The sequence below is a fragment of the Schizophyllum commune genome, assembly GCF_000143185.2.
Source record: "Schizophyllum commune H4-8 unplaced genomic scaffold SCHCOscaffold_1, whole genome shotgun sequence".
Lineage (NCBI taxonomy): Eukaryota > Fungi > Basidiomycota > Agaricomycetes > Agaricales > Schizophyllaceae > Schizophyllum > Schizophyllum commune.
This window is the reverse complement of record NW_026089538.1, coordinates 2,511,774-2,538,052: the sequence shown is the minus strand read 5'-3', so window position 1 is coordinate 2,538,052 and position 26,279 is coordinate 2,511,774. Positions and strand designations below refer to the sequence as shown.

At 58.0% G+C, this 26,279-nt stretch overlaps 10 protein-coding genes across 10 annotated transcripts; 5 read left to right on the top strand and 5 right to left on the bottom strand.

Moving 5' to 3' along the window:
• The first annotated feature begins 23 nt into the window (after positions 1-23).
• SCHCODRAFT_02606912 (tRNA isopentenyltransferase) lies at positions 24-2,175 on the top strand. Its single transcript, XM_050344237.1, has 8 exons — positions 24-334; positions 394-794; positions 843-927; positions 976-1,084; positions 1,182-1,382; positions 1,438-1,491; positions 1,545-1,632; positions 1,725-2,175. The coding sequence occupies exons 1-8, from the start codon at positions 44-46 to the stop codon at positions 2,062-2,064; spliced, it is 1,569 nt and encodes a 522-aa protein (XP_050202955.1). The 5' UTR covers positions 24-43; the 3' UTR covers positions 2,065-2,175.
• SCHCODRAFT_02525527 (uncharacterized protein) lies at positions 2,169-4,909 on the bottom strand. Its single transcript, XM_003035836.2, has 6 exons — positions 4,598-4,909; positions 4,470-4,541; positions 4,085-4,416; positions 3,951-4,033; positions 3,705-3,900; positions 2,169-3,649 (listed from the first exon to the last, which is right to left on the bottom strand). Exons 1-6 carry the CDS (start codon positions 4,837-4,839, stop codon positions 2,268-2,270), a joined length of 2,307 nt encoding a protein of 768 aa, XP_003035882.1. The 5' UTR covers positions 4,840-4,909; the 3' UTR covers positions 2,169-2,267.
• A 2,477-nt stretch (positions 4,910-7,386) lies between these two features.
• SCHCODRAFT_02606907 (uncharacterized protein) lies at positions 7,387-8,634 on the top strand. The gene has a single exon (XM_003035017.3). It carries the CDS (start codon positions 7,455-7,457, stop codon positions 8,544-8,546), a length of 1,092 nt encoding a protein of 363 aa, XP_003035063.2. The 5' UTR covers positions 7,387-7,454; the 3' UTR covers positions 8,547-8,634.
• Positions 8,635-8,974: 340 nt separating this feature from the next.
• On the bottom strand, positions 8,975-11,534 carry SCHCODRAFT_02743062 (V-type ATPase). The gene is made up of 10 exons (XM_003035837.2): positions 11,324-11,534; positions 11,156-11,275; positions 11,065-11,108; positions 10,913-11,014; positions 10,726-10,866; positions 10,521-10,672; positions 10,341-10,473; positions 9,915-10,291; positions 9,344-9,863; positions 8,975-9,289 (listed from the first exon to the last, which is right to left on the bottom strand). The coding sequence occupies exons 1-10, from the start codon at positions 11,496-11,498 to the stop codon at positions 9,200-9,202; spliced, it is 1,854 nt and encodes a 617-aa protein (XP_003035883.1). The 5' UTR covers positions 11,499-11,534; the 3' UTR covers positions 8,975-9,199.
• A 113-nt stretch (positions 11,535-11,647) lies between these two features.
• On the top strand, positions 11,648-15,314 carry SCHCODRAFT_01118382 (26S proteasome subunit P45). The gene is made up of 12 exons (XM_003035018.2): positions 11,648-11,676; positions 11,723-11,736; positions 11,783-11,862; positions 11,911-11,992; positions 12,043-12,340; positions 12,392-12,937; positions 12,988-13,101; positions 13,151-13,345; positions 13,672-14,127; positions 14,184-14,471; positions 14,529-15,067; positions 15,119-15,314. The coding sequence occupies exons 1-12, from the start codon at positions 11,663-11,665 to the stop codon at positions 15,175-15,177; spliced, it is 2,685 nt and encodes an 894-aa protein (XP_003035064.1). The 5' UTR covers positions 11,648-11,662; the 3' UTR covers positions 15,178-15,314.
• SCHCODRAFT_02027553 (uncharacterized protein) lies at positions 15,118-15,638 on the top strand. The gene has a single exon (XM_050341562.1). It carries the CDS (start codon positions 15,246-15,248, stop codon positions 15,504-15,506), a length of 261 nt encoding a protein of 86 aa, XP_050202954.1. The 5' UTR covers positions 15,118-15,245; the 3' UTR covers positions 15,507-15,638.
• A 9-nt stretch (positions 15,639-15,647) lies between these two features.
• SCHCODRAFT_01118385 (NAD(P)-binding protein) lies at positions 15,648-16,900 on the top strand. Its single transcript, XM_003035019.2, has 6 exons — positions 15,648-15,950; positions 16,003-16,401; positions 16,461-16,469; positions 16,524-16,607; positions 16,657-16,711; positions 16,763-16,900. The coding sequence occupies exons 1-6, from the start codon at positions 15,771-15,773 to the stop codon at positions 16,786-16,788; spliced, it is 753 nt and encodes a 250-aa protein (XP_003035065.1). The 5' UTR covers positions 15,648-15,770; the 3' UTR covers positions 16,789-16,900.
• Positions 16,901-16,914: 14 nt separating this feature from the next.
• On the bottom strand, positions 16,915-18,875 carry SCHCODRAFT_02695326 (uncharacterized protein; the record flags this gene model as incomplete). Its single annotated transcript, XM_003035838.1, has 10 exons — positions 16,915-17,040; positions 17,095-17,162; positions 17,308-17,440; positions 17,578-17,635; positions 17,692-17,861; positions 17,949-18,012; positions 18,070-18,230; positions 18,320-18,436; positions 18,489-18,496; positions 18,551-18,875. 10 exons carry the CDS (start codon positions 18,873-18,875, stop codon positions 16,915-16,917), a joined length of 1,230 nt encoding a protein of 409 aa, XP_003035884.1.
• Positions 18,876-19,197: 322 nt separating this feature from the next.
• Positions 19,198-22,608, bottom strand: SCHCODRAFT_02606891 (kinase-like protein). The gene is made up of 8 exons (XM_003035839.2): positions 22,477-22,608; positions 21,307-22,423; positions 20,893-21,254; positions 20,615-20,842; positions 20,488-20,566; positions 20,203-20,436; positions 19,689-20,152; positions 19,198-19,637 (listed from the first exon to the last, which is right to left on the bottom strand). The coding sequence occupies exons 1-8, from the start codon at positions 22,495-22,497 to the stop codon at positions 19,626-19,628; spliced, it is 2,517 nt and encodes an 838-aa protein (XP_003035885.1). The 5' UTR covers positions 22,498-22,608; the 3' UTR covers positions 19,198-19,625.
• SCHCODRAFT_01269007 (uncharacterized protein) lies at positions 22,324-24,965 on the bottom strand. The gene has a single exon (XM_050341353.1). The coding sequence runs from the start codon at positions 24,739-24,741 to the stop codon at positions 22,429-22,431; it is 2,313 nt and encodes a 770-aa protein (XP_050202953.1). The 5' UTR covers positions 24,742-24,965; the 3' UTR covers positions 22,324-22,428.
• Positions 24,966-26,279: the final 1,314 nt, after the last annotated feature.

Sequence of the window (26,279 nt, the reverse complement as noted above, 5' to 3'; positions counted from 1 at the left end):
ACGATAATTTGTTGCCGCTTGCTTTCACCCCTCGTTCATGTTCATGTCGTCCTTCCGCCCGCTCATCGCGATCTATGGCACGACTGGAGTAGGGAAGTCGAAATTGGCGATTGAACTCGCGCGGGCGCTCTCGCAGTATCCGCGGGGGCAGGCGCCATGGCAGAGCGCGAAAGTCATCAACGCAGACTCGATGCAGGTCTATGCTGGTCTGGACGTTCTCACGAATAAAGTTCCCTTACATGAGAGAGAGGGAGTAGAACACCTCCTCATGGACTTTAAGCGCCCAGGAGAACAATACATTGTCGGCCAGTGGGTGCAGGCCGCCATGGACCTCGTCAGTACCTTGTGCCACAAATTCAAGCGTCTTTTAGGCTGAAAAGGCAGGTCCCATAGATCGATGATATGCATAAACGACGCGAGATACCCATTGTTGTCGGCGGTACCTCATACTGGATACAGCACCTGCTCTTCCCTGGCCGATTAGCTGGCGAAGAGGTCTCTTCGTCTCCGCCCGCTGTTCGCATGTCTCTTGAGGTTCAGCAAGCTCTTGACACGCTACCTCCACATCTGCTAGACCTCTGGAACTACTTACCACAAGAGGCGACGCTAGTCTATTCTGCTGGCGCTGGACTTCACATGCACAACCTATTGACTGCGCTGGACCCTGTCGTTGCGGCTCGGTGGCACTGGAAGGATACTCGCAAGGTCATCCGGTGTTTAAACATCATCAAGGACACTGGGAAGCGCCCGAGCGATATTTTTGACGAGCAGTCGAAGGTCGTGCCGAAGCCACGGTAGCTTGCTTCGACGACGTCCTTTGGGTTGAGCTGAGCTTCATCCAGATACGACTCGCTATGCTTTTGGCTGTATTCCGACCCCGAGGTTCTGAAGCCTCGGCTAGATAGTAGAGTGGATGCGATGCTAGAAGTACATATGTCTCGACCCGCCCCGACTCGCGGCTAACTTGGTTTCAAGCAAGGTCTGCTAGACGAAGTTCGCGCTCTCATAGATATATCCAACGACAACGCTGGCAAGCCTCAACCTGAGGACGTCGACTTCACGCAGGGAATATATCAGTCGATCGGTATGCGAGTTTACTCCTCCTGTTCTTATGAATGTCCCCGTGTCATGAAAGAGTACACCTTCTATTCCCTCATACATGCCCCTAACTGCTACGACAGGATACCGAGAATTTTATGCCTACCTTACCAACCCGCACGCTACGTCCGAGGACTTCGCAAAGGCGGTGGACGACATGAAGACGTCGACGAGACAGTATGCGAAGCGCCAGGTGCAGTGGATACGAAACCAGCTGCGGCCGGTGGTGGAGGGGTCGGACCAGAGCGAGCATAAGGCACAGTTGTATTTGCTGGACGCGACAGGCGAGCGGGCAAGTGAACGAGGAGGGAGTGACCGCTAACGGAATGTTCGCTCCAGATCTGCATCGTTGGGATGAGGAAGTAAGAAGTAAAGGGCTGGAAGTGACGGATGGTACGCCCTGTCCTGCGTATTGGGCAATTCATCATTCGCTAACGCCATCGCAGACTTCCTTGAAAATCGTCCCATGCGCGACCCAGTCTCGTTATCAGAGACAGCTCGGAGTGTTCTATCCAAAGGCCGTAAGGCACTCAGGTGAGTTTTTCCTCCTTGCTCCTCGCTCCCCGCCTTTCCTATCCTCCTTGTCCTCTTTGTCACGCTCGCGTTGCCTGACTCCCACCCTCCAGCCCTACCGCCGTCCTCGAAGCACGCCGAAAGCGGACATGCACTGTCTGCTCCATCGACACCGACAAGCCGGTCATGATTGACGAGAGCGAGTGGGACGTGCATGTGCGGACGCGGTCGCATAAGCGGTTGATTGGGAGGGAGGATAGGTTGAAGAAGATCGCGTACTATAAGGGGTTGAAGGCAGCGGCGAAGGCGGAGAAGGAGGGGGAGGGGGAGGGGGAGGCCGGAAAGGTAGAGTCAGAGGCGGGAAAGGCTGAGGAAAAGACGGGAGCGGCAGAGGTAAAGTCGGGAGAGGCGGACAGTGAGGGGGAGGTTGGGAAGGATGAGGTCGACGCGTAACCAGAATTACCCGTTCATGTCCCAGTTTCCGGCCTAGAAATTGAGGCTCTTACGGCCTGACTAGTCCTTTGAGCACAGAGCAGGCGAGAGCTTCGAGCTCATATCTCGGACACGCATCAAGATCACATAGTGGAACACATTCCGGTCGTTCGAACTCTACAACGCTATCTGGTACATGGATACTGGTATTAAGAACAACGCGCCTAGGACTCCTCCGCCCACTGGGGCAGCCAGTCCTCCCAATCCGCCCATGGATCCACATGCTCATCCACCATCGTCTGCTCCAAGTTCTCTGCACCCCGCTGTCGAGGACAAAGCACGCGCGACAAAACATGCATGGGGCCGTTCGCGGTGACGCTGTCGGATGTGAGGACGTGGACGCCGTCGACGGTGAGACGGGAGATGGTGCGCGGTGGCTTGTCGTGCGCCTTTCTCGACGGGCCGCGAGAAGCCTTCCTCTCAGGGTACCGCTCGTCGTGCGCCTGTCTCCCTGGGCCACGAGGGAAGGGAGGATGAGGCAGAGCAAAGCGCTCGACGCGGGCATAAAGAGGCGCGCCTGCTAGCGTGGGCACTTGGGCGTCTAGGGTGGAAATGAGGGCGTCGGGCGAGGGTTTGGGGAAGTGGGGAGGACCGCGCGGTGGGGGCGGTGGAGGTGGAGGACGGTGGTGTGCACGATGGTGCTCATCGGGGTGGTGTGGGGGCGGCGGCGGCGGCGGTAGTGGGCCGCAGAATGGCGGTAGCGGTCCGTGCGAGGGAGGCGGCGGGCGGCGGTTGTCCTCGTCGTGATGCGGGCCCGGATGGTCGCCATAGAAGGGGGGAGGAGGGGGAGGGGGATGGTCGCCGCGGCAGGGAGGCCGGGGATGATGACGGTCGCAGTCCGGCGGTGGGGGCGGCGGGTGAGGACCGCGGCGCGGAGGCGGAGGAGGTGGTGGCAAGCGATCGCCGTACTCGGAAGGTGGCACGCGGGCGTCATCCTCGGAAGGAGGACCGCGCATCAATTGCTCCGGACGCGGTGGGTACTCGTCGAAGTGATCTTCATGGTCTTCCCGAGGCCCATCGCCACGGTCTTCCCGAGAGCCGTCATCACGGTCTTCCCGAGGGCTGTCACCACGGAACGGCGGCGGCGGCGGTGGGTGGTCCCCGCGGAAAGGGCACGGTCCGTCAAAGCGTGGAGGCGGCGGCGGGTGGTCGCCTTCCCATTCATGACGCGGGCGAGGCTCGCGACCCTTCCTCTCGCCCCTACCTTCCTCCTTGCGGAAAACGGGCGCTCGACGGTCCCGAGGCTTGCGATTGCCACCACGGCGCGGCGAGCGAGCGTTCTCCTGGCGATTCTCGGGGTGGTGATCATGATGTCCATAGGGATGGGTGTCCCTTGGACTATGGGGGTGGTCCGCGGGGAACCCATCCTGCAGCGCAAAGTCCTGCTCGACCTGGATGATGATGTATATCTCTTCTACGCGCGACTCGTCATTGATGAGGTCTGAAGCCATGTCCTCGGTGTCGACGAGGTCATCCTCGGTTTCGACGAAATCATGCTCAGGCCTTCGAAGGCTCATGGCATCGAAGGCGAGGCCATGCACGTAGTCTAGGGGCCGAGTGTCAGTAATTAGGGCGAGGTAGCGCGGTATGCGTCGACAAACCTGTGTAGAAGAGGACGTTAGGAGCGACGTGGTACTCCAGCAGCTTCTTCAGCGCGGGTTTGCCAGCCTCCGAGAAGAGATAGGCGCGCAGGTCTTCGGGGAGGTGGTCGAATGCGCGGTCGTCTGGAGCGAATACGGTCATCAACGAGGTTGACTCGAATAGCTCGGATAGTCCTGCGTGCTTGATGGCGGAGAGCTAGCGGGGAGTCAGGGGTCTGTATAGAGACTTATCATAAGATGGCTAACCATGGTCGAAGCTGAGCTGTCCAGAAGCGCTTGGTATACAGAGCCCGGAGTGCTCAAAGGCAGATCGAGTACGTAGATAACTCCTGCGGCGGGCGTTAGCTGAATTTATGTACAAAGATAGGAAAGTCGCTGACCATTCGATGCACGGATGGGCTCCCGTATGATTCTACGACCATTGACGGCCACGCGGCGGTGCTTGCGCTGCTCGATTTTGAGGCGCTGTCGCATGTCTTCGGAGCTGGACATGGCGAGCCGTGTCGGGTATGATGCAGTTGCAGGCGCATCGTGGATTTTCAGGCGCTCGGGTATCGTGTGGTATTCGAGTAGGGACGCGACAGCTCGGCGTACTGAATCCTCTGCGACGACACGATTCGTCAGGCCCTCGATGGCCGCGACGATGCCGTAGAACTCGTGCCGCGTGGCAAGGTGATCGTGGTCGTAGTCCGGTGCCACGAAGAACGTCAGACTGAGGACAATGGTCATGATAGGTGCTGAGCGAGTTCAGTACTAGACACTCACTCTGCGGTGGAATCGTTTAGATAAGCAACAACGTCGTCAACGAAGTCGACCGCCTTCGCGAACTTTGAGAATCTGAGTGATCGTCAGTCATCGTCATTAGCATCATGCCACTAATGATGTATACATACTCCAGGCTGTCAGATACGATCTGATAGATCGTCCTGCTCTCGTGAGGAGGATAACGAGGGCCATCCGTGACCTCAAACGAGTCCTCTGTGCCGCCTGCGTGATCAAAGTCGAAGGGTATCTGCGCGTCACGACGGGAAGGACTTTGAGGCGCTTCCTCGCGGCCAATAAAGTCAGGCGAGGGCGCCGCACGAGCGAGCGCCGCCGCCGCACAAAGTATCGAGAGGACGTAGCGTCCTCGCATGGTGAGAAGGGAGCGAGCAAGGGGCGAGAACGGGACCTGGTCACGGTGCTTCACACTATATAGGCGTGCCTTTGTCCGCAGTCGTCGAGGTCCGCTGTATGCTGCGCAACGCCGAGCGTACGCTGCTCAATTATGTGCGTGATGGCGGGAGCTGCGCGGGTGGCTAGCGGGGCTGCGCCCGCGATGTCGGAAGGTACGAGAGGTCATTTCAGAGGGAGAGCAGGCGAGGGCAGGTTGGACTTGGTTCACTTGAAGTCTTGAACGAGCAGGATGTTTGGAATGGTTTCTTGTGATTGAACATAGATGGGAGAGATCAAGGGCAAGACGTGTATATAGAACCTGAGCTTGACATGGGTAGACGAGCAGGAACAACGTCTGTGTAGGTCTACTTCTCGAGGTGGGATGAGGTCCGAAGTTCGGGCCTGCCCGGGATATCCCGGTCGAGATACACAATCGTCAACAGTGGCCAACAGCAACACATCTCCTTCGTACTCACCATCATCGTCGGCTATGGGCACGCTGATCATGACATGAGAGACTTCCTGAACGCTTCTGACCCAAGTTCATTCTGCAAATGCTCGGACGCGCATCGTTTCCGTCTCGTTCAAGCCATCACCGCCTAGCCCGTACCCGACAGGGCGACTTTCCGGCGCCGGGCTTCGTCAGTCGGCGTTCATGCGGGCACCTGCGACGTTGACGCGGTAAGCTCACCGGTCTTACTGCTCCGGGAATACTCTTGTAGCTCGTGTCTCTTCGGCGCCGCCCTCTTGCTGTTATTGAGCACCGGGTTGCATGGACGCCGATGCACACCATGAGTAAGGGACGTGCGTGTAGGCGGCGGCGCATCTCGGCAATGCAAACGTGACGTCGGTGGAGGAACGAGAGGATGCAGACAATGACTCTGAGGTACTGCAGCGGCACGGTCTGTCCGCGCCAGACATGCCACAATAACCCTCCACTCGTGAGTCTAAATGCTTGATTTGCGGCATCTCATGTTTAGCGTCGAGACTAACTTGCATGCCAGATGTGTCTGCGTGATACAGTACTAGTGCAATAGAATTGCCTCGCGATTATCGCATGCCCTTGCCGCCATTTTGCATGCTACGCGTATTCATCTAGCAGCCCTAGGACATCAGGCTGTGACGGTTGACCGCAAGTTGCGCAAGGTGACACAAATCAGGCCTCTTCCGAGCGAAAATGGTCGATATCCGTCGTCCGAGCGCATCGTCGCACATGTCTTGGCGAGCACGGCTTTCCGTTGTTCGGTGGTGGTAGCACTGCCATTCTACGGATCCATCCTCTCCGAGTCTATTTAGCGAAGTGAGTACGGCTCCACGCCTCCCCATAGCACGCGGCTGATTGTATGCAAACTTTCTACAGGATCCATCCGCGTCGTACACACATCGGACTGCCGCCATTCAGTACGCCGCACCGAAGAAGTTGTGGAAGACCACTCTGAGTCAGTGATCATCTTCATAGGCATCGCTTAGCGCTTACTGTAGAAATCATGGTAGGGTCCCGCCACATAGTAGGTGCACCCTTCACCCTGTCCTCAAGCTACAAGCTTCATCCTCTCAATAGTCAGCAAGCAGTAAGCAGTACGCGCGTCGGTCTCACCGGTTCCGGTTCATTTTCCGGATCTCGTCGGTGCCGCGTAACGCACCACTGCCACCGCGCCTCCTTGGACGGCGTCCGCCATCCTTGCTCATCTCGCATCCCGCCATTGTCCCTCCATCTGCGCATCGGAGTCAGGCTGATATTCTCACTCCAGTTGCATGGCGCGATACGCACGGCAGGGCTAGGTACACTGGCGATTGATAGGTGGGCGCCTGAGTCAAGCTCGGCCGTTGCCGAGTCACAGCCTGATCGGCAACTCGGCCGATTGTGATCCGGCCTGACTCGAACCGCCACCTCCGGAGCTATAAAGGCGGCGCTCGGTGGCCATGGTGGCGCCCCCTGCACCATCGCTTTCGCACAGCGACGGAGCGCTTCTTTGCGGCAAACATGACTACATATAGTCCTAGCTTCGCCGTATCCCCCCAGCCCTCGATTTGCTCTGCATCCTCTGCTCTCTTGTACTCTCAGGAATCGGATTCTATCATCATTTCTTGCGGCGCCGATGGCGATGTCTTCACCAACTAAATTATTTTTCTCCTCCTCCGTCTCCCGTTTCGCTATTTCTCCAGGACAACACAATATGCAAACTACTCTACGCTCATCTCCTGCCCGGGTCGCCCGTGCTGCATCTCGCTGGCAGCCATACTCCCCGGCGCGCTCTACACCATCTCCAGAACAACAGGCATCTCAGACATCCGCCTCGGGCACAAACACGACACCGCCCAGAGGTCGTACCACCTGTCATGCTCTCGACCAAGCCAGATCTACCTCACAACGCTCATCCTCGCATTCTCAGGACCGCAATATGATAGGTAAGCCGTGTACTTCCTTATTGACCAATGGCACGATACTAACGCTGACGTACTCTTACAGAACAAGTCGTCCATCTCCTCACCGAAATATGGGAACCATACACGGTTCGCCCCATCACCTCCTCGCCGACGTCGACGGGATCCTGTCGGACCGCGCAGCCCCAGACTGGCGGCGACGCCACACTCATGCCGATACGCAACTTCGTGTATCACATATTGCGCCGGTCGCGCACGACCTCGGGCGTGCTGCAGTCGGCGATGTGCTACATTGAGGGCGTGCGCGGCAAACTGCCGGGGCTCGCCGCGCTCGAGGCGGAGCGCACCGCGCGGGGCGCTCGTCCCGCTAAACCCCTGCGGCCCCAGCTCACCATCGCCAACATCTCGCAACTCGACATGGGCTCTCTCAGTCTTGGCTGCTATGTCCCGTCCCCAACTCGCCCTCTCGCGTCATCTATTCCAGGCAGTGCACCGGCAGAATCCACGCACTCGCTGCGCAAAGCTGCATCTATCGGCGACCTGCAGGACCCCGCCGCGGCCGCCCCCTCCCCCCTCCTCTGCCCGCGCCGCACGTTCCTCGCCGCGCTCGTCCTCGCGCACAAGTTCATTTTGGAGAAATGCTATTCGAACCGGGCGTGGGCGAAGATTGCGGGGCTGCCGCCACGCGAGGTCGGGAGGTGCGAGCGCGCGCTTGGCGAGGCGCTCGATTGGCGGCTGTGGGTTGGGAAGGGGTCTGTGACTGCTGGCACTGCGGTGGGTGCGGGGAGCGAGCCCGCGACTGCGGGGCGAGAGCGGACTCTGCTTGAGTCAGAGTCAGGCTGCTCGGCAGGCGTGCTCTGCTCGGCATCTGCGCTCAATTCGGCAGCCATGCTGGGACCTCGTGCGAGGGCAAGTGTGGATTGCTATCCTCACGCGCCCTTCCCAAGCGGCCCTGCGCCCTTCCTCAGCGGACCAGCTGCTCCGAGCCCAGAGACGCCCGGGTTGAGCGCCTCGCCCGCGTCTCAGGCGTCGTCTGCGTCGCCGGCGTCGGTGGCGCCGACGTTCGAGACGGGGCATGTGCAGGTGTACGAGCCGGGCCCTGCTCAGGTGTACGCGCCGGATTACGAGTCCGCGCCTTACCCGTGGATGCCCATGACTCAAGGGATGGTGCCGGCGTTTCGCGGAGAAAGCAAGCATGCATCTACCGTCGGCTCTTCGCATGCACAGTACGGCTCGTACCCTGCCCTACCGCCTATCAGCACCTGGGCTCCGCCCCAGTTCGACGGGTCGTGGGGTGGCTAGCTACTGTCTTGGAATCAGTTCTACATGGGTCGTTACCTGGTCTTAGCGTGTTCCATAATGTATTGTTTAGCACCTGTATCGCTCGCGCTGCGCTCAATACTTATCTGCTCTCGTGTACATGCAATGTTCATCTCTCTATTTGTTGGCTCGGTTTCCGTCACTTTTTATGTATCCTATAGTACCACTCTGTATTTTCAATCATTAGAACCCCCTTACTTATTCCTATCTATGACGAGCAGTAGTCATATTCATGGACAATATTCAACAGACCATGGATGTACGCTGCTCTTCACGAGCGTTCAAAAAGTCCGCTACGCCAAGGTGGACAAGTCTATCAGAGAACACGTGTTAGCATGAGGGACAAAGACTTCCGTTTTGGACGATTGTCCGGGTAATGATATCCCCATCGGCATTGGTGCCAGAGCTCGGACGGGACTTTCAAAGTTTCATGAAATTCATGGTATTCCAGGCATGAGCGCATAACGATATTGAGGATACAGAGAAACCTGCCAGATGGAAGAAAGACTACTGCTAAAGCGTCCAGGATATAACATACGCGGCGGGCATCCTCGAACCGCGAGCGCGAATTATCCATCGCATTCGCGGGAAGAGCCTTCCCCGCGCTTTGGCAAGCGGTCGCGCATTTGAATTATTTACTCGACGATCTGGCGGAAGCGGTCCTGGATTTCGGTGTACAGCGCATCGAGCTTCTGCTTGATGGGCTCCTTGCCCTGTGACGGGGACTGGAAGAAGCGTCAGCGGAGGCACAAAAGAGAAGGGCGAGGGGATGTGCTCACCTCGAACTTCATCTGCGAGAGCTTGAACATCACATCGCTCGTGCTGTCCTTGATCTTCGCGAACGTGAGGTCGTTCTGCGCCGTCGCCTTCACCGCCGCGTCGTGGAACCCGACGAAGTTCCGCAACATCGCGCTCGTCTTGTAGAAGGGGCAGTAGCGATCGTACTCGCTCATGCCGTTCTGCTGCAAGAAGTCGTCCTTCAACATGCGCGCAACCTCGAGTGTGATCTTATCGGCCTCGCCGAGCGCGGACTTGCCGACGAGCTGCACGATCTCGGCGAGGTCCTCCTCCTTCTGCAGGATCTCCTTCGTCTTGGTGCGGAGCTCGACGAAGCCAGGCTCGGTGGACTCGTAGTACGGCTCGAGGACCTTGGTGTACTTGGAGTACGAGACGGACCAGTTGACGGAGGGGAAGTGCTTGCGCTGCGCGAGCTTCTTGTCGAGACCCCAGAAGACCTGCACGATACCGAGGGTGGACGCAGTGACGGGATCGGAGAAATCACCACCAGGAGGGGAGACACTATGTCTCCTGTAAGCAAGAAAGTCGTTCACTGATGGGTAGATCACTCACGCGCCGACAATCGACACCGTACCCTGGCGGCTGGGGTTGCCCAAAGTCGTGACTTTGCCTGCACGCTCGTAGAAACTCGCGAGCTTCGTACCGAGGTAAGCAGGGTAGCCAGAGTCGGCCGGCATCTCTGCAAGACGACCAGAAATTTCACGCAGCGCCTCAGCCCAGCGAGACGTCGAGTCGGCCATCATCGCGACGTTGGAACCCTGATCACGGAAGTACTCGGACAGCGTGATACCAGTGTAGATGGACGCTTCACGCGCGGCGACAGGCATGTTGGACGTGTTGGCGACGAGGGTAGTGCGCTTCATGATGGGCTCCTGGCGGTCGCCGACCTCCATCGTGAGCTCAGGGAACTCCATCAAGACTTCAGCCATCTACACGATCCGTCAGTGCTGCGTCGTATGTTGGGCCCGAATCACGCACCTCGTTACCGCGCTCACCACATCCCACGTAGACAATGATGTCGCTGTTCGAGAATTTGGACAGAGCTTGCGAGATGACTGTCTTGCCACAGCCAAAGGCGCCCGGAATGGCGGTCGTACCGCCCTGTACGCAACTGCTTCGCGTGAGTACATGCGATGCGAACAGAATTCTGCAACGCACGGGAAGAGAGCGTCGAGGATACGCTGGCCAGTGAGCAAAGGATGATCGGCAGTCTGCTTCTCCGCGACAGGACGCGGCGCGCGGACGGGCCATAGCTGCATGAGCGTGTGCTTCGTGGTCTTGCCGTCGAATTCAGTCTCGAGAACGACGTCCTATATAGTACGTGAGCATCGCTGCCGCGGGCAAAATATTAGGAGCTGCTTACATCGACCTTGTAGCTGCCCTTCTCCGCGATGTGCGTGATGGTACCGAGTGCGCGTGGCGGAAGCATGATCTTGTGGTTGTTGACGAGCGAGTTCTCGTATACACCACCATAGATATCGCCTCCCGTGATGTGATCGCCAACCTGGCGCTTATAAGAGGGGGCCATATATGACATTGGTATGACCTACCTTGTAAGTCGTCGGGGTGAAGTCCCAGGAAAGCGAGCGGTCGAGTGCGTCGGTGTTAATACCACGGGGAATATAGATGGATTTGGACAGCTCTTGGATAGACTGCAGTGGAGTCAGGATGGGGCTGCAGACCTGATACAGCTTTCGCTCACTCGTAACGGACGCTGAATTCCATCCACGATGTTCCCCATAAGACCTGGAGAGCGTAAGTCGTTGTCGGCAAAATAGGATACCATCTCATACCAGGACCAAGCTCGACACTGAGCGGCTTCCCTGTTCTCAGCACCGGGTCGCCTACGGTGACACCGGATGTCTCCTCGTAGACCTGGATTGTCGCCTTGTCCCCTTCAATACGGATGACCTCTGCACGTAAATCAGATACCAAAAGCATTTCGTATTTCTCTCACCCACCTCCTACGAGCTCATCGTGGCCAACGCGCACCAACTCGTACATAGCAGCGCCAATCATGTTTTCGGCAATGACGACGGGGCCGGACACGCCAAAGACCTGGCCGAACCTGCTCTCGTGCTCCTCATCCCTGATCTTGGGGAGATCCCGCTTGGCGTTCTGCAGCGCGCCGGCCATTGTTCGTTATCGTCGTTGATGAGAGCGTCAGCGACGTCGCGCGCGCCGAGGCACGCGAGGTGAGCAATATGTGGCGTCGCGGAACTTGCCGAGGTGACGCGTCCAGCGTACTGCTCGACGCGTCAGTCGACCGCGACCTGTATTGTACCTTGACACCGACCACCATGCCGCCTAAAGCGTGAGTTCTTGCGATGGAGAATGTACGCGCGCTAACTTATCTGCAGTGATTGGGAGAAATGTACGTCGATGGGGAGTGCGTTGGCCTCACGCTGACCGATGCTTAGACGAGAAGAAGGCCGATGAGAAGGACGAGAAGCCCATAGTTGCGCTCGATGATAGCGACATCCAGATCTTGAAGACATACGTGTGTGTCATGCTATTCCCCCGAGATGATATCTGACAGTCAGAGCAGGGTCAAGGACCGTACGCAGGACCTCTGAAGGCTGTCGATGATGATATCAAGGAGATTCAGAAACGTATCAACGAGAAGCTCGGTGCGTACACTGGACCTTCTCAAGTACAACCCACACTTACCATACCCCAGGTGTGAAGGAGTCCGACACAGGTCTCGCATCGCCGAACCTGTGGGATCTCGCGGCGGACCGACAGCGCATGTCAGAGGAGCACCCACTACAGGTCGCCCGGTGCACGAAGATCATCCCCATGGATGCAGCCGCAGCAGAGGCAGCGAAAGCTGTCAACGCACTCGGTGGCTTGCAGGGCCAGAAGGGTGCGGACGAGCAGGACAAATATGTCATCAACATCAAGCAGATTGCGAAGTTCGTCGTCGGCCTGGGCGACCGTGTCGCGTCTTCGGATATCGAGGAAGGCATGCGTGTTGGGTGCGTAACACTCTGCAAATATTCGTGGCGCGTCTGATCTACTCCCTTCAGTGTCGACCGCACGAAGTACCAGATTCAGATTCCATTACCACCCAAGATTGACGCGTCAGTCACGATGATGCAAGTCGAGGAGAAGCCCGATGTGACCTACTCCGACGTCGGTGGCTGCAAGGAGCAGATTGAGAAGCTCCGCGAGGTCGTCGAGACTCCCCTCCTCTCGCCAGAACGCTTCGTCAAGCTCGGTATCGACCCGCCTAAGGGTGTCTTGCTGTTTGGTCCTCCGGGAACTGGTAAGACCCTTTGCGCACGAGCGGTGGCGAACCGGACAGACGCAACATTCATCCGTGTCATTGGCTCCGAGCTCGTACAGAAGTACGTCGGCGAGGGTGCGCGTATGGTTCGTGAGCTGTTTGAGATGGCACGGAGCAAGAAGGCATGCATCATCTTCTTCGATGAAGTCGACGCTATCGGTGGCGCGCGTTTCGACGACGGTGCTGGTGGGGACAACGAGGTTCAACGTACTATGCTGGAGTTGATCAACCAGTTGGACGGCTTTGACCCTCGAGGAAACATCAAGGTCTTGATGGCCACTAATCGGTAAGCCGTCACCTCTACCTTCGTATTGCATGAGCTAACTGAGATTCCAGACCGGACACTCTTGACCCTGCACTGTTGCGACCAGGTCGGTTGGATCGTCGGGTCGAATTCTCCTTGCCAGACAACGATGGGCGCGCACACATCCTGAAGATTCATGCCCGGAGGTACGTTCTTTGTGGATCTATGGTGACGCACAAGCTGATAATCGTCCAGTATGAGTGTCGAGAGGAATATCCGATTTGATCTCATTGCACGGTTGTGTCCGAACACGACTGGTGCTGAGCTGCGTTCCGTCGCGACCGAAGCTGGCATGTTCGCCATTCGTGCACGCAGAAAGGTGGCCACAGAACGCGACTTCCTGGACGCCGTAGAGAAGGTCGTGCGGCAAGGCACGAAGTTCTCCAGCACGTACGTTTCCCCACTCTTGCGGCTGTCCATCGACACTAACAGCTCCATCCAGACCTCTCTACCAAGTGTACAATTAGTTTACATTGGATTGGCTGTATTCTACGCATTAATTTACTGGCATCGTCGACGTCGTTTATACTCTCATGTTGGATGCATCTTTCTCGCTCCGTGAAGACCGAGAGAACTAGCAAGCGAAGGCCGAGACGGTCACCTGTCGACGTCTCCGTTGATGCCCGCCGTTCTTAGACTTGACTCGTGCGGTCACGACATGCTCCTCAGACGAAGCACCACTCAGCTCGATCTTGCACTGTCTACAACATGAACAGACTCGGGCGCACCGTCCTGAGTCGCGCCCCTCGGCGACACGCACCAAATCGCGTTCCCCACCGCGCCCTGCAGCGCCGCGCGCCCGCCGCTGACTCCGCCGAGCTCACGCAGCTGCTCGCCGCCTACGCGTCCTCGCCCTCGCGCACGATCAACCTCTCCGAGCTGCTCTCCTTCGGCCGGCCGCTGCGCCCCGAGAGCGTCCTCAAGTCCGTCTCGTACGTGCTCGCGGAGATCCCGCGGCGCCTGGCGACGCGCGTGCGCACGATCGAGGGCCTGCCGTTCATCGTGGGCACGAACCCGTACGTGAGCGGCGTGCTCGCAGCGTACAAGGAGAGCTTCCTGTCGCTGGCGACGCATCCGCCGGTGCGGACGCTGGAGGAGAACGCGGTGTTTGCACGGCATTTGGAGGAGTTGGTGGAGAGGCATGCGAATGATATTCCGGCGATGGCGAAGGGGTGAGTGGTGTTTGGGTGGGTGGGGAGGGGATGGGGCTGACGGGATGGGGGGACAGATTTCAGGAAAGCTCGAAGTACATGTCGCCGGCGCAGATGGCGGAGTTCTTGGACGGCGCGTTCAGGAGCAGGATCTCGGTGCGGCTGCTAGCAGAGCAGCATATATCGATCTCGCAGGCGCTGGACGATCCTAGCGTGGACAAGTCGCATGTGGGCGTGGTGGATATGCACTGCTCGCCGGCGAGGATGATCCATATGTGCGCGGCGTATGTCTCCGAGTTGTGCGAGGCGACGCTGGGCTCGAGTCCGACCGTGCATATAGACGGGTTCAAGGATGCCACATTTGCGTGCGTACAGGACTATCATACTGCAGTGACGAGCCATGCTAACAGGGTTTCTTCTAGCTACATCCCGGTGCACCTGGAATACGTCCTCACGGAGATCCTGAAGAATGCTTTCCGCGCCACAGTCGAGCATCACCACCACCGACACCGCCACGCACACCTCCCTCCTATTTCCATCACCCTCTCCCCACCCCCTCAAGTCGGCTACGACCCTACTCATCCCTCACCCAAATACTTCTCCATTCGCATCCGCGACCAGGGCGGAGGGGTCGCCCCCGCGAACATGCAGCACATTTTCTCGTACGCGTTTACGACGGTGGGTAGGAAGCCCGGTGAGGCGTTTGATGAGACGGAAGGTGGCCCGTACGCGGCGCAGCATGTGAGCGGGGGCGCGGAAGGCGTAGGCGACCTGTTTGGCGAGGTGACGAGAAAGGGGGTACAGACGGGTCTAGGGACGCTGTCGGGGCTGGGATACGGTCTGCCTTTAACGAGACTGTATGCGAAGTACGTGTGCATGAACCAGACGCAGGAGGATACTGATAGACTGGTGCCCAGTTACTTTGGAGGCTCTTTAGAACTCGTCTCTTTGGAGGGCTGGGGTATGTTGTAATTCCTCATCACATTGTCTTTCATCTACTGACGCTTCGTAGGGTGCGATGTGTTCGTCAAGCTCCGGTGCTTAGATGAGGCAGGGGACGCTGCGATATAGAAAGGCTGCTTGCAAATTGTGGACAATCCTTCGTGCTCCACCATTCAGATTCTGCCCGTCGGTGAGGCATGGTCCTGCTGCCGACATACACCGACATACAAAATGTGCAGTCACCGCGCGACCGAAGTTGTAATGGTCATTGCGGCCGATACGATATCGCCCGCCTAGCTCAATCGGATAGAGCGTCAGACTCTTATAAGTCTAGGAGGGCATCTGAAGGCTGCGAGTTCGACCCTCGCGGTGGGCTATACGTTTTTGATGGTTTCTTTTTGCTTGCAACAGTCTTTCTGCTCTGTAGACCTCATCCACTTGGTCCGACATTGCCATAAAACATGATTGAGCATGGACATGGGCATTGCGCCTGCTTACGCTCATGTCGTTTCTCCTTCATCATGCACATTGGCGGAATTAGCCGATGTTTCCGCCATGCAACGCCAGCAGGCTGACTGATTTGCAGCCAGCTTGGTCATCGTCGGCGAAGAAGTTCACGTCGGTGACGCGTCGACGACGTCCAGAGGCCCTATAAAGATGCCAAGGACGACAGGGAGCTAGCAACCTTCACCGTCTCCCAACTCCCAAGTGAAATCTCCAACATGTCCGCCGCCAAAGTCCTCCGCCCTCTTTTTGTCGTTGCCGGCTGTGGGAACGGCTCGGGCACGGGTGCTGCCGCGGCGCGCGCCTTCGCGAAGGCCGGCTATAGCGTCGCGCTCATTGCGCGGGGCGAGGACTCGCTGAAGAGTCTTGCGCAGGAGATCAAGGCGTCTGGAGGCTCGGTGGGTGGTCTATGGAGAAGTTGCGAATTCGTGGCACTGACCATCCACCCAGGCCGCCCCCATCCCCGTCACCGGCTACGGCGCCGCGGACTTCACCAAGGCCTTCGCCGACATCGACGCCGCATTCCCCTCCGCCGAGTACGCCGTGCGCGCCGCGCTCTGGAACGCTGGGCACGCTGTGTTCAAGGGCTTCCTGGACACGACGGTCGAGGAACTCGAGACGACGCTGCAGACGAACGTCGTCGGCGCGTTCGCGTTCGCGCAGCAGGTCATCCGCACGTTGCAGAAGAACGAGCCGGAGGAGACGACGGGGAGGGGGACGCTGATATTCACGGGCGCGACGGCGGGGGTGAGGGGCAATGTGATGACGAGCGCGTTTGCGTCGGCGAAGCATGGGGTGCGCGCGCTGTCGCAGAGCTTGGCGAAGGAGTTTGGGAAGGAGGAGATCCATGTGAGTACCGGACGGCATGACAGGGAAGGGCGTATGCTGACTATATATCTGCTTGGAAGGTCGCCCATGTGAGTGGCAGGTGCATATATGCGCCTCAAATGTTCTCTGACAATATTTTGCAGGCCATCATCGACGGCGGCATCCTTACCAATAACTACCCTGGACGCAGCGTGGCCACGGGGCTGAAGCCAGATGCCATCGCGCAGGTGAGGGTATTGAACTTCGGGCAAACACCGATACTCATAGGAACCGCAGGCCTACCTGTCTTTGGCCGGTCAGGACAAGTCGGCCTGGAGCTGGGAGATTGACCGTGAGTTAAAAGTTCGCCTCCCGACGTCCTTTTTGCTCATGACCCTTGTAGTTCGCCCTTTCAATGAGAAGTGGTAAAATTGCGAAGTCGATAGCATTAGGTGATTATATAGCTACGTAGCGTAAGAAGTAGTGGCAGACATAGGACGTTATAGCGAAGTCAAGACAAAATAGTTAGCTCTATGCTGATGGTGTCGTCGCGCTTTATATGTCGGTCGTATCGGCATCCAGAACAGCGTCGCCATATGCGTTTCTGAAGAACAGCACCGCGCCGTCGTCCTCGACGAAGCCACATTGGGTGAAGGAACGCCAGAGGGCCTTTAGGACGCCCTAGAGGGTTGTTAGTTGGCTGAGCAGACCCGGATGAAAGGGAGAGTCCCTTACCGTCGAGTCATAATTATAATACTCGCCAAGGACGGGCTTGATGGCCTCCGTCGCGGCGGGCAGGTTGTCTGTGATGAGTGGTCAGCTCGCTCAGCGAGGACCACATCTGGCAAATGAGGGAGTCGCGTCGAACATATGAAAGGTTCATGCCGAACGTATGAATGGTTTATACCGAACATAATCGACCATGGTAGAAGAAACGGAAGCACTCACAAAAAGGAATACTCGAAAAGAAGTGGTGCGCGACGTGGTCGCTGCTAATGTTATGCAGGAAGAAGCGCCCCGCCCAGCCGAAGATGGGGCGGTCGACGGTGGCGAGCGCGCCGCGGACGAAGGTCCATTGATCCTGGGAGTGAGTGAGCCGGGGTCAGGACGGGAGGTGGAACGCTGGAGGGGGAGAATGGACCGCTGGAGAGGGAGAATGGGGCATTCCTGAGGGAGTATGGACGGAGGTAGTTGGTACCAAGCGCTGTCAAGACTCACCTTACGATAATATGGAATCGTCGGATCGCTGTGCTGGAGATACGTGATCATGACGAGCCTGCAAAGGTTGAGATGAGGTTGTGATCACGACCGACGAGGTCAGAGGGTTCATACCAATTATGGGCAAACAACCACGGCATAAAGTAGTGCGTAAGGCACGCCTTCCATCCACAGAGGTAGGCGTACGCGCCGATCAGGCAGAGCATGGTGCCGATGGCGACGTTGGAGATCACGATGGATGTCCAGTCGGTGGACTTGAAGAGGAGGGAGGAGGGGCGGTAATGCTGGGATCAGCGTCAGCGGATATGAGCAACTTTGGAGAGTGAGCGAGATTTGTGCTTGGGACATGAAGGAAGGTGCTGTGGACGTACGCTAGTGCCAGCAGGGTATTTTGGGTTTCCCTTGCGGTTATGCAAGAGATATAATTGGAAGCCGCTGTATGAGCGCGCGTCAGTGAGGTCTTTGAGCGTGCCACAAATCAAGCCCACTCACAAGAACTGGCGCACAAACAACTTGAAGAGGGTGAAGGCGGGCGTGTCTTCGAGTACTTCGGCGTAGTCCATCTTGACAGCGACGCGCCCGTCGGGGAGCCTGAGATCAGCGCGCGTTTGTGGGTGGTAGGTCTCGTCGTTCTCCATGCTGTTGGTATGTTTCTGAGACGGTGGTTAGCGGGTGTTCATGCGGATATGAAGAGATATGGCCAAGGTATGGGATATGGCTAAAATATGGGCAAACAACGTACATGATGCGACCGATGCGTCGCCCGCCAAGCGTGGAAGGGCGTCAACACGAACGTGTGGAGCACCATGCCGACAACGGTGTTGAACCAGGGATAGGACGAGAAGGAGTCATGGCCGGCCTATCCGCAATGGTCAGCCTTAGCGGAGGTGGCAAGCTGCAAGTCGACTGACCTCATGTCCTGGATAAGGGCGGTCAGCCAATGAGGCGCAATTATGTGTATAGATGAACCTACCAAGCACCCATATGCCCGTGAACGCGAGGCCTTGCCACCCCCAGTAGGCGAGCCACAGAATCGCTCGCAAGACTCGTGCAGCATGCACGTTCGCCGTCAGCAGGTTGACGAGCAGGTCGATCCTGGTCGCGAGACAGTAGAATAGCGCGGTGACGGCGAGGTGGCGGAGGATGTAGATCGTGCTCCGCGTTGTCGAGCGGCGGAAGAGATGGGGCGGAATTGCGTCGTAGAGCTGTTTTGACGTGAAGTTGGGTGGGGTGAAGGTACCTTGCGCGATGCGCTTCTCGTACTCAGGACCGTCGCGGAAGATCTGGTACCACAACATGATAGACGGTGGTGGATGGTGAGTGACAGGAGGGAAGTGGAGGTGAAGAGGGTCGATATGAGGGACTTGTATCTCAGCAGAGCGTACCATATATACGGCGCTGAGTCGGGCATCACCTCAATCCCCGCAAGAGACGTACGACGGCGAATCCATAGCCCATCTCTTGGTCTTGTTGCCTCCCGCTGCCGCACTGCACCTCCAGCCCGCTCAGATCCCCAGGCAGGTGACAATGTCCGCGGGCCTCACTTACGTTTCGTCCCTATGTACCGCCTACGCGGCCTTCACAATGGCCACGACGACGAGAAAGGCGCACATCATGGAAGGCTAAGGCATCGTCATCTCATCAAATACCTGGTGAAGAGAGGAATTAGGGTGTCATGCAGGCGAGGGTATAGGCAGGTACGAACAATGTTGATTTGCCCGCGGACTTGTTTATCCAAGTACATTGCCCTTGATAGTGGTCACGAGCACGCAGATCCTCGGGCTTCTGGCCAAGATTCATAGTAGGATCGACCATCAAAGCATATCCGAATGGTGGGCGCGCATTATATAAAGTAGGCGTTAACTATGCGATATTGATGGGTGCGTGCAGTAGGACTAGACAACAGCGTGAAAAGCAGGGGACGTACGAAGGAAGGTAAGAGGAGAACATGAATATACAGCGGGCCACGGGTATACGACCCGTCTTTTAGTACCAGGTGAATCTATTTGCCAGCCCGAAATTCAACGAAGATGGATAAACTAGTCATGCTACTTGCTGGACTGAGAATCGGAGTGAGACGTGGGGAGACCTAGCAGAGCACGAGCACTTACAACATAGCCGCTCAGCGTGCGACTGGAGCCATAAGACGACGAGACCTGAGCCTGCGTACGGTACGACCGAGAGGACCCCAAAGTGGACGCATGGTTCGAAGAGCTGCTCGGGGTCGTAGGGACACCCCCGTTCGTCCGCGAGGACCGTGCGGTCAAGGGCGTGGGCGCGCTGATCTGCGACTTCTTGGGCGTGGACGCGATCTTGCTGCGGGTGCTCAGGCTTGACGACGACGCGTTGGCCTTGCTCGTAGGGGGCGTCTTTGGACGCCGTCCACCGGTGACGAACGGATGCCTCAAAGCTGCCTGAGGCTTGATCCTCCGCTCGGGGTCCCATACCAAGCACTTGGCGATGAAGTCTACGAAGTCCTCGTCGTTGCAACGGAGTACTTGCTGGAGGCTCTTCGTGCCAGGACGTCTCCGGCGCCCCTTGGAGTTGACAACGGGCCGCGGAGCACCGCTGGGATCTGCAGTGCTGATTAGCGAGGATGCTACAGAACATCGCCGGAAGACCTACCAAAGAAGAGCTTCTTTCGCGAACTCCGGTTGATGAAGTCCTTGTCAGGGACGCCGAGGACCTCCATGATGCACGATAGTTGTTCTTGCTCATTCTCGCCGGGGAATATTGGGAAGCCGGTGTAAAGCTCGGCGAGGATGCACCCGAGACTCCACATGTCGATCGCCATATGGTAGTTCATTCCGAGGATGACCTCGGGCGAGCGATAAAATCGACTCTGGATGTACGTGTAGACTGGGAACACGCATCAGTTGAATGAGTTGTCGTCATTGAGTGCGCACGTACTCTTCTCATGTTCGAAGCAGCTACTTCCAAAGTCGATGACCTTGATGGCGCTCTTCGCCGGGTGCTTGAGCAGAACGTTCTACACGCTGGTGAGCAATTGTGAAGTAGGCAGCTTTGCGACGCTTACCTCTGGCTTGAGGTCGCAATGCACGATGCGATGGTGCCGCATGAGGGACAGCGACAGCAGCATCTGGCTCGTGAAGCGGCGAATGAGGGTAGTCGTGAAGCCCACGAAGCCGTTCGCCTTAATCAACTCGTAGAGATTGATGCTCAGCAGCTCCATGGCGATACAAAGGTGGTTGCGGAAATAGAAGTGTTCAGTCATCTTGATAACGTGGTGCTTTTCGTCCGAGTCCTAGAAAGCGTAAGCTTCTTGAGTACATAGCAAAGGACGACGGCACACACCCATTTCCGCAGGTTGTCCAAGATCTTGATTTCCACGAGAGCCTGGTGGTGGAAGCGCTTCTTGTTCCGGATGATCTTGATGGCCACGGATTCCCCAGTGCAGTGGTCCCGACAATGCAATACCTGCCCAAATGATCCCTTGCCCAGCGTGTCTATGATCTCGTAGCGGTAGGCGAGATGGTCGTGATTGATGACTTGGTAGTCACCGCGGTCGTCGTCGTAACTGTAGTTGTTCGTGGAGTTCTCCGGGGTCGCCATCTTCTTCTTGCCGCGAGTGCCGACATAGTAGACAGAAGGGTAGTCCAAGATTTCCTTCTTCTCGTACTCGGAGAGGTGTTGACTTTGGCTGCCCTTGAGGATCGCTGAACGGCGCTGTTAGACCAAGCGCGGTACTCGTGGAACACGGTGACTTACCTGAGGGGGGAGAAGGTATGCCTGGCGGCACAGGTTCCGGGAACGCCAGCATACTCTCCAACTCGGCCGCAGTTGCGCCAGCCGCTGACTTCTTGGCCTGCTGGCGCTTTATGTACAACATCATCTCCTCGTCACCCAGTAACTCCTCTTCGTCCACGGATGTCGGCGACGGCGAGGGTGTCGACAGCGATTGCCGACTCGATGAAGGGGTACCGAGACTTTGATGAATGTTCGGCGCCGACGAGCTCGACGAACGTGGCAACGAGATCTTGGGGCTGAGAAGCTTGAGACCCTTCGACGGCGAGAGAGCAGAGAAACGATGGTGAGAGGACGATGACGACTCGGTCGGCGCTTGAGATGTGGACGCCGAGGCCACGGACGAAGTCGACGACTTCCGCAGACCGCTGAACGACATGGACTCCCGGTTCGACTTCCTCGGCAGGATGCTGGAAGACGCCGACCCGCTGACGGACTGGCGAGGCACACGCGACGACGATGAAGTGGTCGGCGGAGACGCCTTCCTGGCCGTCCCTGTGATCGTGGACTTGTTGGACGCGCTGTCGCCCTCGATGACGCCGAATTCGTTCATGCCGCTACCAATCGGTGAAGGGTTCGCCGACGTGCTGAAGCTGGACGACACGTTGACGCTGGTCCTCCGAGCCGTGCCCTTGAGCGTGGGGGAGCCGCCGATGCCCGACGTCCTGCTCGAGATGCGCGGGATCTTGGTCGGCGTCTCCTTCGACAGGCCCGAGATCGAGTTGTTGAACGAGGAGATCGGCGGGCCCTCCTTGCCGTCCCGTACGGTCTGCGAGCTTGCGGTGCCAACGGACGGCGAGCCGGCGATCGTTGGGAGCTGGGTCCGACTTCTCAGCGAGCCGTCCGACTGCTTCTGCATCGAACTAACCGTTTGAGAAGTAAGACGCGAGCCGCCCGTGCCCGATCGCGACGAGGAAGTGCTCGACGTCGACGTGGACTGGATTGTCGACGTTGATGACGAGGACACCCCGGCCTTGAGCCGTGCAACGCGCTGAGCCGTAGCAGGCTCAAGAGCGGCGACCTGCATGGGCGGCATCGCGATCGGTTCCTTGGGCTTGCGCGGGTCGGTGGACGACAGTGTCTGGGTCAACGCTGGGTGAGCAAAAGAAGACAAAGGGGCAACAGGCGCGTTACCTTGCCACGCTTCCGGCCCATCAGCACCGAGATCCGACCTTCCTTATCGTCCTTCTTCTTGTCCGCCTTCGCTTCCTTGCCACTGTCCCTCGATCGACTCGGTTCTCTGCCTGACCCCGACCCCGACTCCTTCGAATCACTGTGTAAGCTCCTCCGCGAACTCGAGCCCTTTAACAACGATGGAAGACCGAGACTCAGCATCGAGCTCTTCTTGTGCGCCGACGTCGATGGCGGGTTATAGTCTTCAGGTGGAGAGCTGCTCACCTTATGTTGCGTGGACGTAGGCGACGAAGGCAGCGGAGGCGGTGGCATTTGCATCGACTGAGACGAGGACCTCCTGAAGAAGGGGATCGAGGATGGCGTGAGGCGCTTCGACTGGTGGCGGCGCACGGAGGAGCTGGGGCTCAGAGGGGCATGATTCGTGCTCGTGCTGGACTCTGTTCCCGAGCGGCTGGGCACTGTTCCACGCTCGGGAGTCTTCGAAGTGGAGGGACCGCCAGGCGTGCGAATGGAGCTCTGGGATGACATGGACGCAAGGGAAGACGCAGACGTCATGGCCTCGTTCTGGACAGGGGACCAAGAAGGAGCATTGGACATGGAAGGGGAAAGGCTCTGCTCCTTTGACGTCGACTTCCTGATCTGCTGCCCGAAAGACATGGTGCGAGGGCTCTTGGCAGTCGGCGAGGAAGGCGAGTTCGACAGCTTGATGTTGAGTGCGCTAGAGAAGCTCCATTTCTTGGATGGTGTCTTCCCAGCAGGCACATCACTGCCGCTCGCCTCGCCGGCAGAGTGAACCTGCTGGCTCGCGCGCCGACGGTGCGAAGCGTCCTCATTAGAGCGACGAGGGCTGCTGTCGCTGTCGTGCTGCACCGAAGGGAAGACCAGCCCAGCAGAGGAAGGCGGTGGGGACTTGTACGACGAAAGGTCCTTGGGCAAAGGAGGGACAGGCGGCACTTCGATGTCATCTCCAGCCTCGCCGTTGATAGCCAAGGCCGCGACGCGATCCTTGATAGACACCGCGTCGCTGGAGTGGTTTGAAGTGTCGCTTCCAGCGCTGTTGCGACGTAGCTTTCCGAACGAGTGGCGGCTGGAGGTCGCGGACATGGATGTCATGCTAGTGGTCGCAGACATGGATGCCGAATCCCTCGAGCTAGGTGTGCCAGTGTAATTCGTAGAGGACGTCGACCCACGCTTCGCCGACAGGCTGGAACGCGCGCCCTTCTTGGGCGTCCGGTCAGAGGAGGACGAGGTAGCATGATTGTGCTCGTCACTGCTAGTGGCGGTTCCAATGAGCTCCCCAAACTCAGAGCCCGCCGCAGCTCGCTGGGGCGACTCCTTCTCCTTGGCACCTGACCGTCGCTTGACACTTTCGCCCGAGCTGCTGACTCCTTCCCATTGGGACGTGGTCTTCCCCGGCGTGCTCGGCCTGCTGGACCCTGGGCGACCGAAGCTGCCGACACTAGCCCGCGCACGGGCCGTCTTGCCCGAGATGCCGTCCAACTTTCTCAGCGCCTCAGCCGTCGCCTCATCGTCAAGGCCAGACCAGCCTTCCTGTGTGCCGCGCAGAAGCGAGTGCGCGACGTTGGGCGACGAGTGAGACTGGGACGGCTCCCGGGTCAGAGGCGGAGAAGTATGCGGCTGCTGCAAGAAGTGCTGGATCGCGTTTGTTGAGGGCGAAGGAGGCAGATGGGAGTAGTCCGTGGTATGCACCCTACGGCGTGGATGACCCTCGGAACCGGAGGACGTCAAAGAAGTCTGCCTAACGTGCCTGTCGGGAGACTTCGCTGCAGATGACAAGGTCGGGCTCGTCGCAGAAGTGATCAGAGGCCTGCTGCCGCTGAGAGACGTGCCAGAACTCTCCCTTCTCCGCTCCCTCCCCTTCTCACGGGAAGAAGCACTAATATTAAGACTCCGATGCCGCCTTGTAGCCATCTCCTTGCTCTTCTCCTTTGAGGCAGACATAGAAGACCGCTTGGAAACGAGGGTGCCGGCCTGATCCATCTCGAACTCGTCCGATGTTCGCTTTTTTGCGCGCCGCCCGCCAGGCGTAGAGAAAGCACTTGGAGGAGAGGTGGGCGCATCCGGCTCGGACGAGTGATCTGGCTGTGACGGAACGCTCGTTGGGTGATCACGAGGAGTCGTGGGCGTCTCCGTGGGCAGATCCGGGGCGGATTCCAACAAGGGCTTCCGCGGGTATAAGATCTCTTCGCCGCCGCTTTCCTCTGTCAAAGAGACTCGGCCGCGATGAGGGTGAGGTATCTCCATCGACTGCTGGAAGTATAGGTCAGCGAAAACGAAAAGCAAAAACAAGAGCGCGACGCACCCGGTCTTCCTTGCCAGAGGATTCACCGTCTACTGCTTCGATGGTCCATGGGCTGTCGGGATCGTTCTCTTCTTCCTCCTGTGTCGGCATAGGCTCGACCTTGCGAGTGACAATGTCGTCGGCGTGTTTGGTTTTGCTCCACCGCGGCGTCGTCAACTCGCCCACGCCAACAAGGCCGCGACGGTCGATGGAAGCTGGATCGCGCGCAGGCGTCACCGGACTTTCAGCCAATATGTGATCCGGCGTTACGCTGAGATGCATGGGCGGAGGCGGAAGCGGAGGTAGCGGTGAGTCGGATTGGGCGCCAAAATAATATGGGTCGAGCGACGAGCTGGCCGAAGTTGACCGGGAGGCAGGGTTATCACGCTCAATCGGGGTCCACTCTTGGGCATGGGATATATGGAAGCTAGGCTGGAGGAGAGTGAGCAGGTGGTTCGTGTTTGGTACGGACGCGCGCGCGACTTTACCTGCGGGTGCGAGCCATCGTCGCGTTCGTCGCCTGTGCTTATTCCGCCCTCGTCGCCGTAGACATCACGAATGCTGATCCCGGGCGTCTCCAACGCTTCAGCACGTCCCGTCGCCGCGCTGTCCGCGCCTTCAACCAGTGGCCGGGCGTGGGGAGAAGCCATAACTGGAAGCGGAAGAAAAAGAAAGGAAGGGAATAAGGACGCGGTTCTGAGTTGACGCCGTTTGGCGGTCGGCGCGGGGTGGTGGAAGATTAGGACAAGAAGGGCACGGCCGAGCCGTCGACGGGCGTCGACTTTGGTGTTCAGACACGACGCATGCGGCACGGACGAGCACCGTGACCTGTACCGCGATGTTTGTCAACGCCCTCGAGAACGTTCATGTGGCGTCGCACCCTTTGCCTTGTTGATCTTTTCCACGCCCACGCTTCGTTTGTTTACTGCTCGAGAACAATGCAAGAAGTACTCACAAGCTCCGGCGGGGGCCCGCTGCCGGCCTTTCTGGGACTTAAAAGCTACTGGAGTACCGATGGACGAGAATGTCGACCACGAGCGACCCTACCGAAGGCAGACAAACCAAGAAATAGCTTTCACGACGATCTAGATAGTCTGTTTCCTTGTCGGCTAATAGTTCTTTGCGAATGTGTGGGAATAATGTATCTCGTCCCCTAGACTTCCTGCTAGTTCTCTGCCTTATTCGGCTTCGGGCGTATCTGGTCCGTCTTCATCGACCCCCAAAGTGTCGCTCTCGTCCGAACCACAAAAATTTTGTTTACCTAGAACCCATCAAGACGAACGCTTCCGCATCGTCGCAGGCGCATGCCGGTTCTCTTTGAACTCAATATTCTTCCGCTCGATGGTCACCGAGTCGCGCATGTCCGCATGGGATCTGCTTGGCCTGGGCGTCGTGCCGAGAGCTCAAGCAGCTCATATGATGCAGGATGAGGAAAGAAACTTGGGGGTGAGAAGTCATCCAGTGAATGCGTGAGGAAGTCTTGGGAAGATGCGCGGCAAAG

Coding starts and splice junctions, on each gene's coding strand:
- SCHCODRAFT_02606912 (XM_050344237.1), top strand. CDS start 44: ATGTCGTCCTTCCGCCCGCTCATCGCGATCTATGGCACGACTGGAGTA. Junction 795..842: donor AAGGTCGTGCCGAAGCCACG/GTAGCTTGCTTC, acceptor AGCTTCATCCAG/ATACGACTCGCTATGCTTTT. Junction 1,085..1,181: donor GGGAATATATCAGTCGATCG/GTATGCGAGTTT, acceptor CTGCTACGACAG/GATACCGAGAATTTTATGCC.
- SCHCODRAFT_02525527 (XM_003035836.2), bottom strand. CDS start 4,839: ATGCGAGGACGCTACGTCCTCTCGATACTTTGTGCGGCGGCGGCGCTC. Junction 3,901..3,950: donor ACAGCTCAGCTTCGACCATG/GTTAGCCATCTT, acceptor ACTCCCCGCTAG/CTCTCCGCCATCAAGCACGC. Junction 3,650..3,704: donor TAACGTCCTCTTCTACACAG/GTTTGTCGACGC, acceptor CTCGGCCCCTAG/ACTACGTGCATGGCCTCGCC.
- SCHCODRAFT_02606907 (XM_003035017.3), top strand. CDS start 7,455: ATGCCGATACGCAACTTCGTGTATCACATATTGCGCCGGTCGCGCACG.
- SCHCODRAFT_02743062 (XM_003035837.2), bottom strand. CDS start 11,498: ATGGCCGGCGCGCTGCAGAACGCCAAGCGGGATCTCCCCAAGATCAGG. Junction 11,276..11,323: donor CCACGATGAGCTCGTAGGAG/GTGGGTGAGAGA, acceptor ATTTACGTGCAG/AGGTCATCCGTATTGAAGGG. Junction 11,109..11,155: donor CAGTGTCGAGCTTGGTCCTG/GTATGAGATGGT, acceptor TACGCTCTCCAG/GTCTTATGGGGAACATCGTG.
- SCHCODRAFT_01118382 (XM_003035018.2), top strand. Junction 12,341..12,391: donor GAGGAAGGCATGCGTGTTGG/GTGCGTAACACT, acceptor TACTCCCTTCAG/TGTCGACCGCACGAAGTACC. Junction 13,102..13,150: donor CTGAAGATTCATGCCCGGAG/GTACGTTCTTTG, acceptor ATAATCGTCCAG/TATGAGTGTCGAGAGGAATA.
- SCHCODRAFT_02027553 (XM_050341562.1), top strand. CDS start 15,246: ATGGTCCTGCTGCCGACATACACCGACATACAAAATGTGCAGTCACCG.
- SCHCODRAFT_01118385 (XM_003035019.2), top strand. CDS start 15,771: ATGTCCGCCGCCAAAGTCCTCCGCCCTCTTTTTGTCGTTGCCGGCTGT. Junction 15,951..16,002: donor TCAAGGCGTCTGGAGGCTCG/GTGGGTGGTCTA, acceptor CCATCCACCCAG/GCCGCCCCCATCCCCGTCAC. Junction 16,608..16,656: donor AGCCAGATGCCATCGCGCAG/GTGAGGGTATTG, acceptor TAGGAACCGCAG/GCCTACCTGTCTTTGGCCGG.
- SCHCODRAFT_02606891 (XM_003035839.2), bottom strand. CDS start 22,497: ATGGGCCGGAAGCGTGGCAAG. Junction 22,424..22,476: donor TGGGCCGGAAGCGTGGCAAG/GTAACGCGCCTG, acceptor GCGTTGACCCAG/ACACTGTCGTCCACCGACCC. Junction 20,437..20,487: donor CTGCTTCGAACATGAGAAGA/GTACGTGCGCAC, acceptor GCGTGTTCCCAG/TCTACACGTACATCCAGAGT.
- SCHCODRAFT_01269007 (XM_050341353.1), bottom strand. CDS start 24,741: ATGGAGATACCTCACCCTCATCGCGGCCGAGTCTCTTTGACAGAGGAA.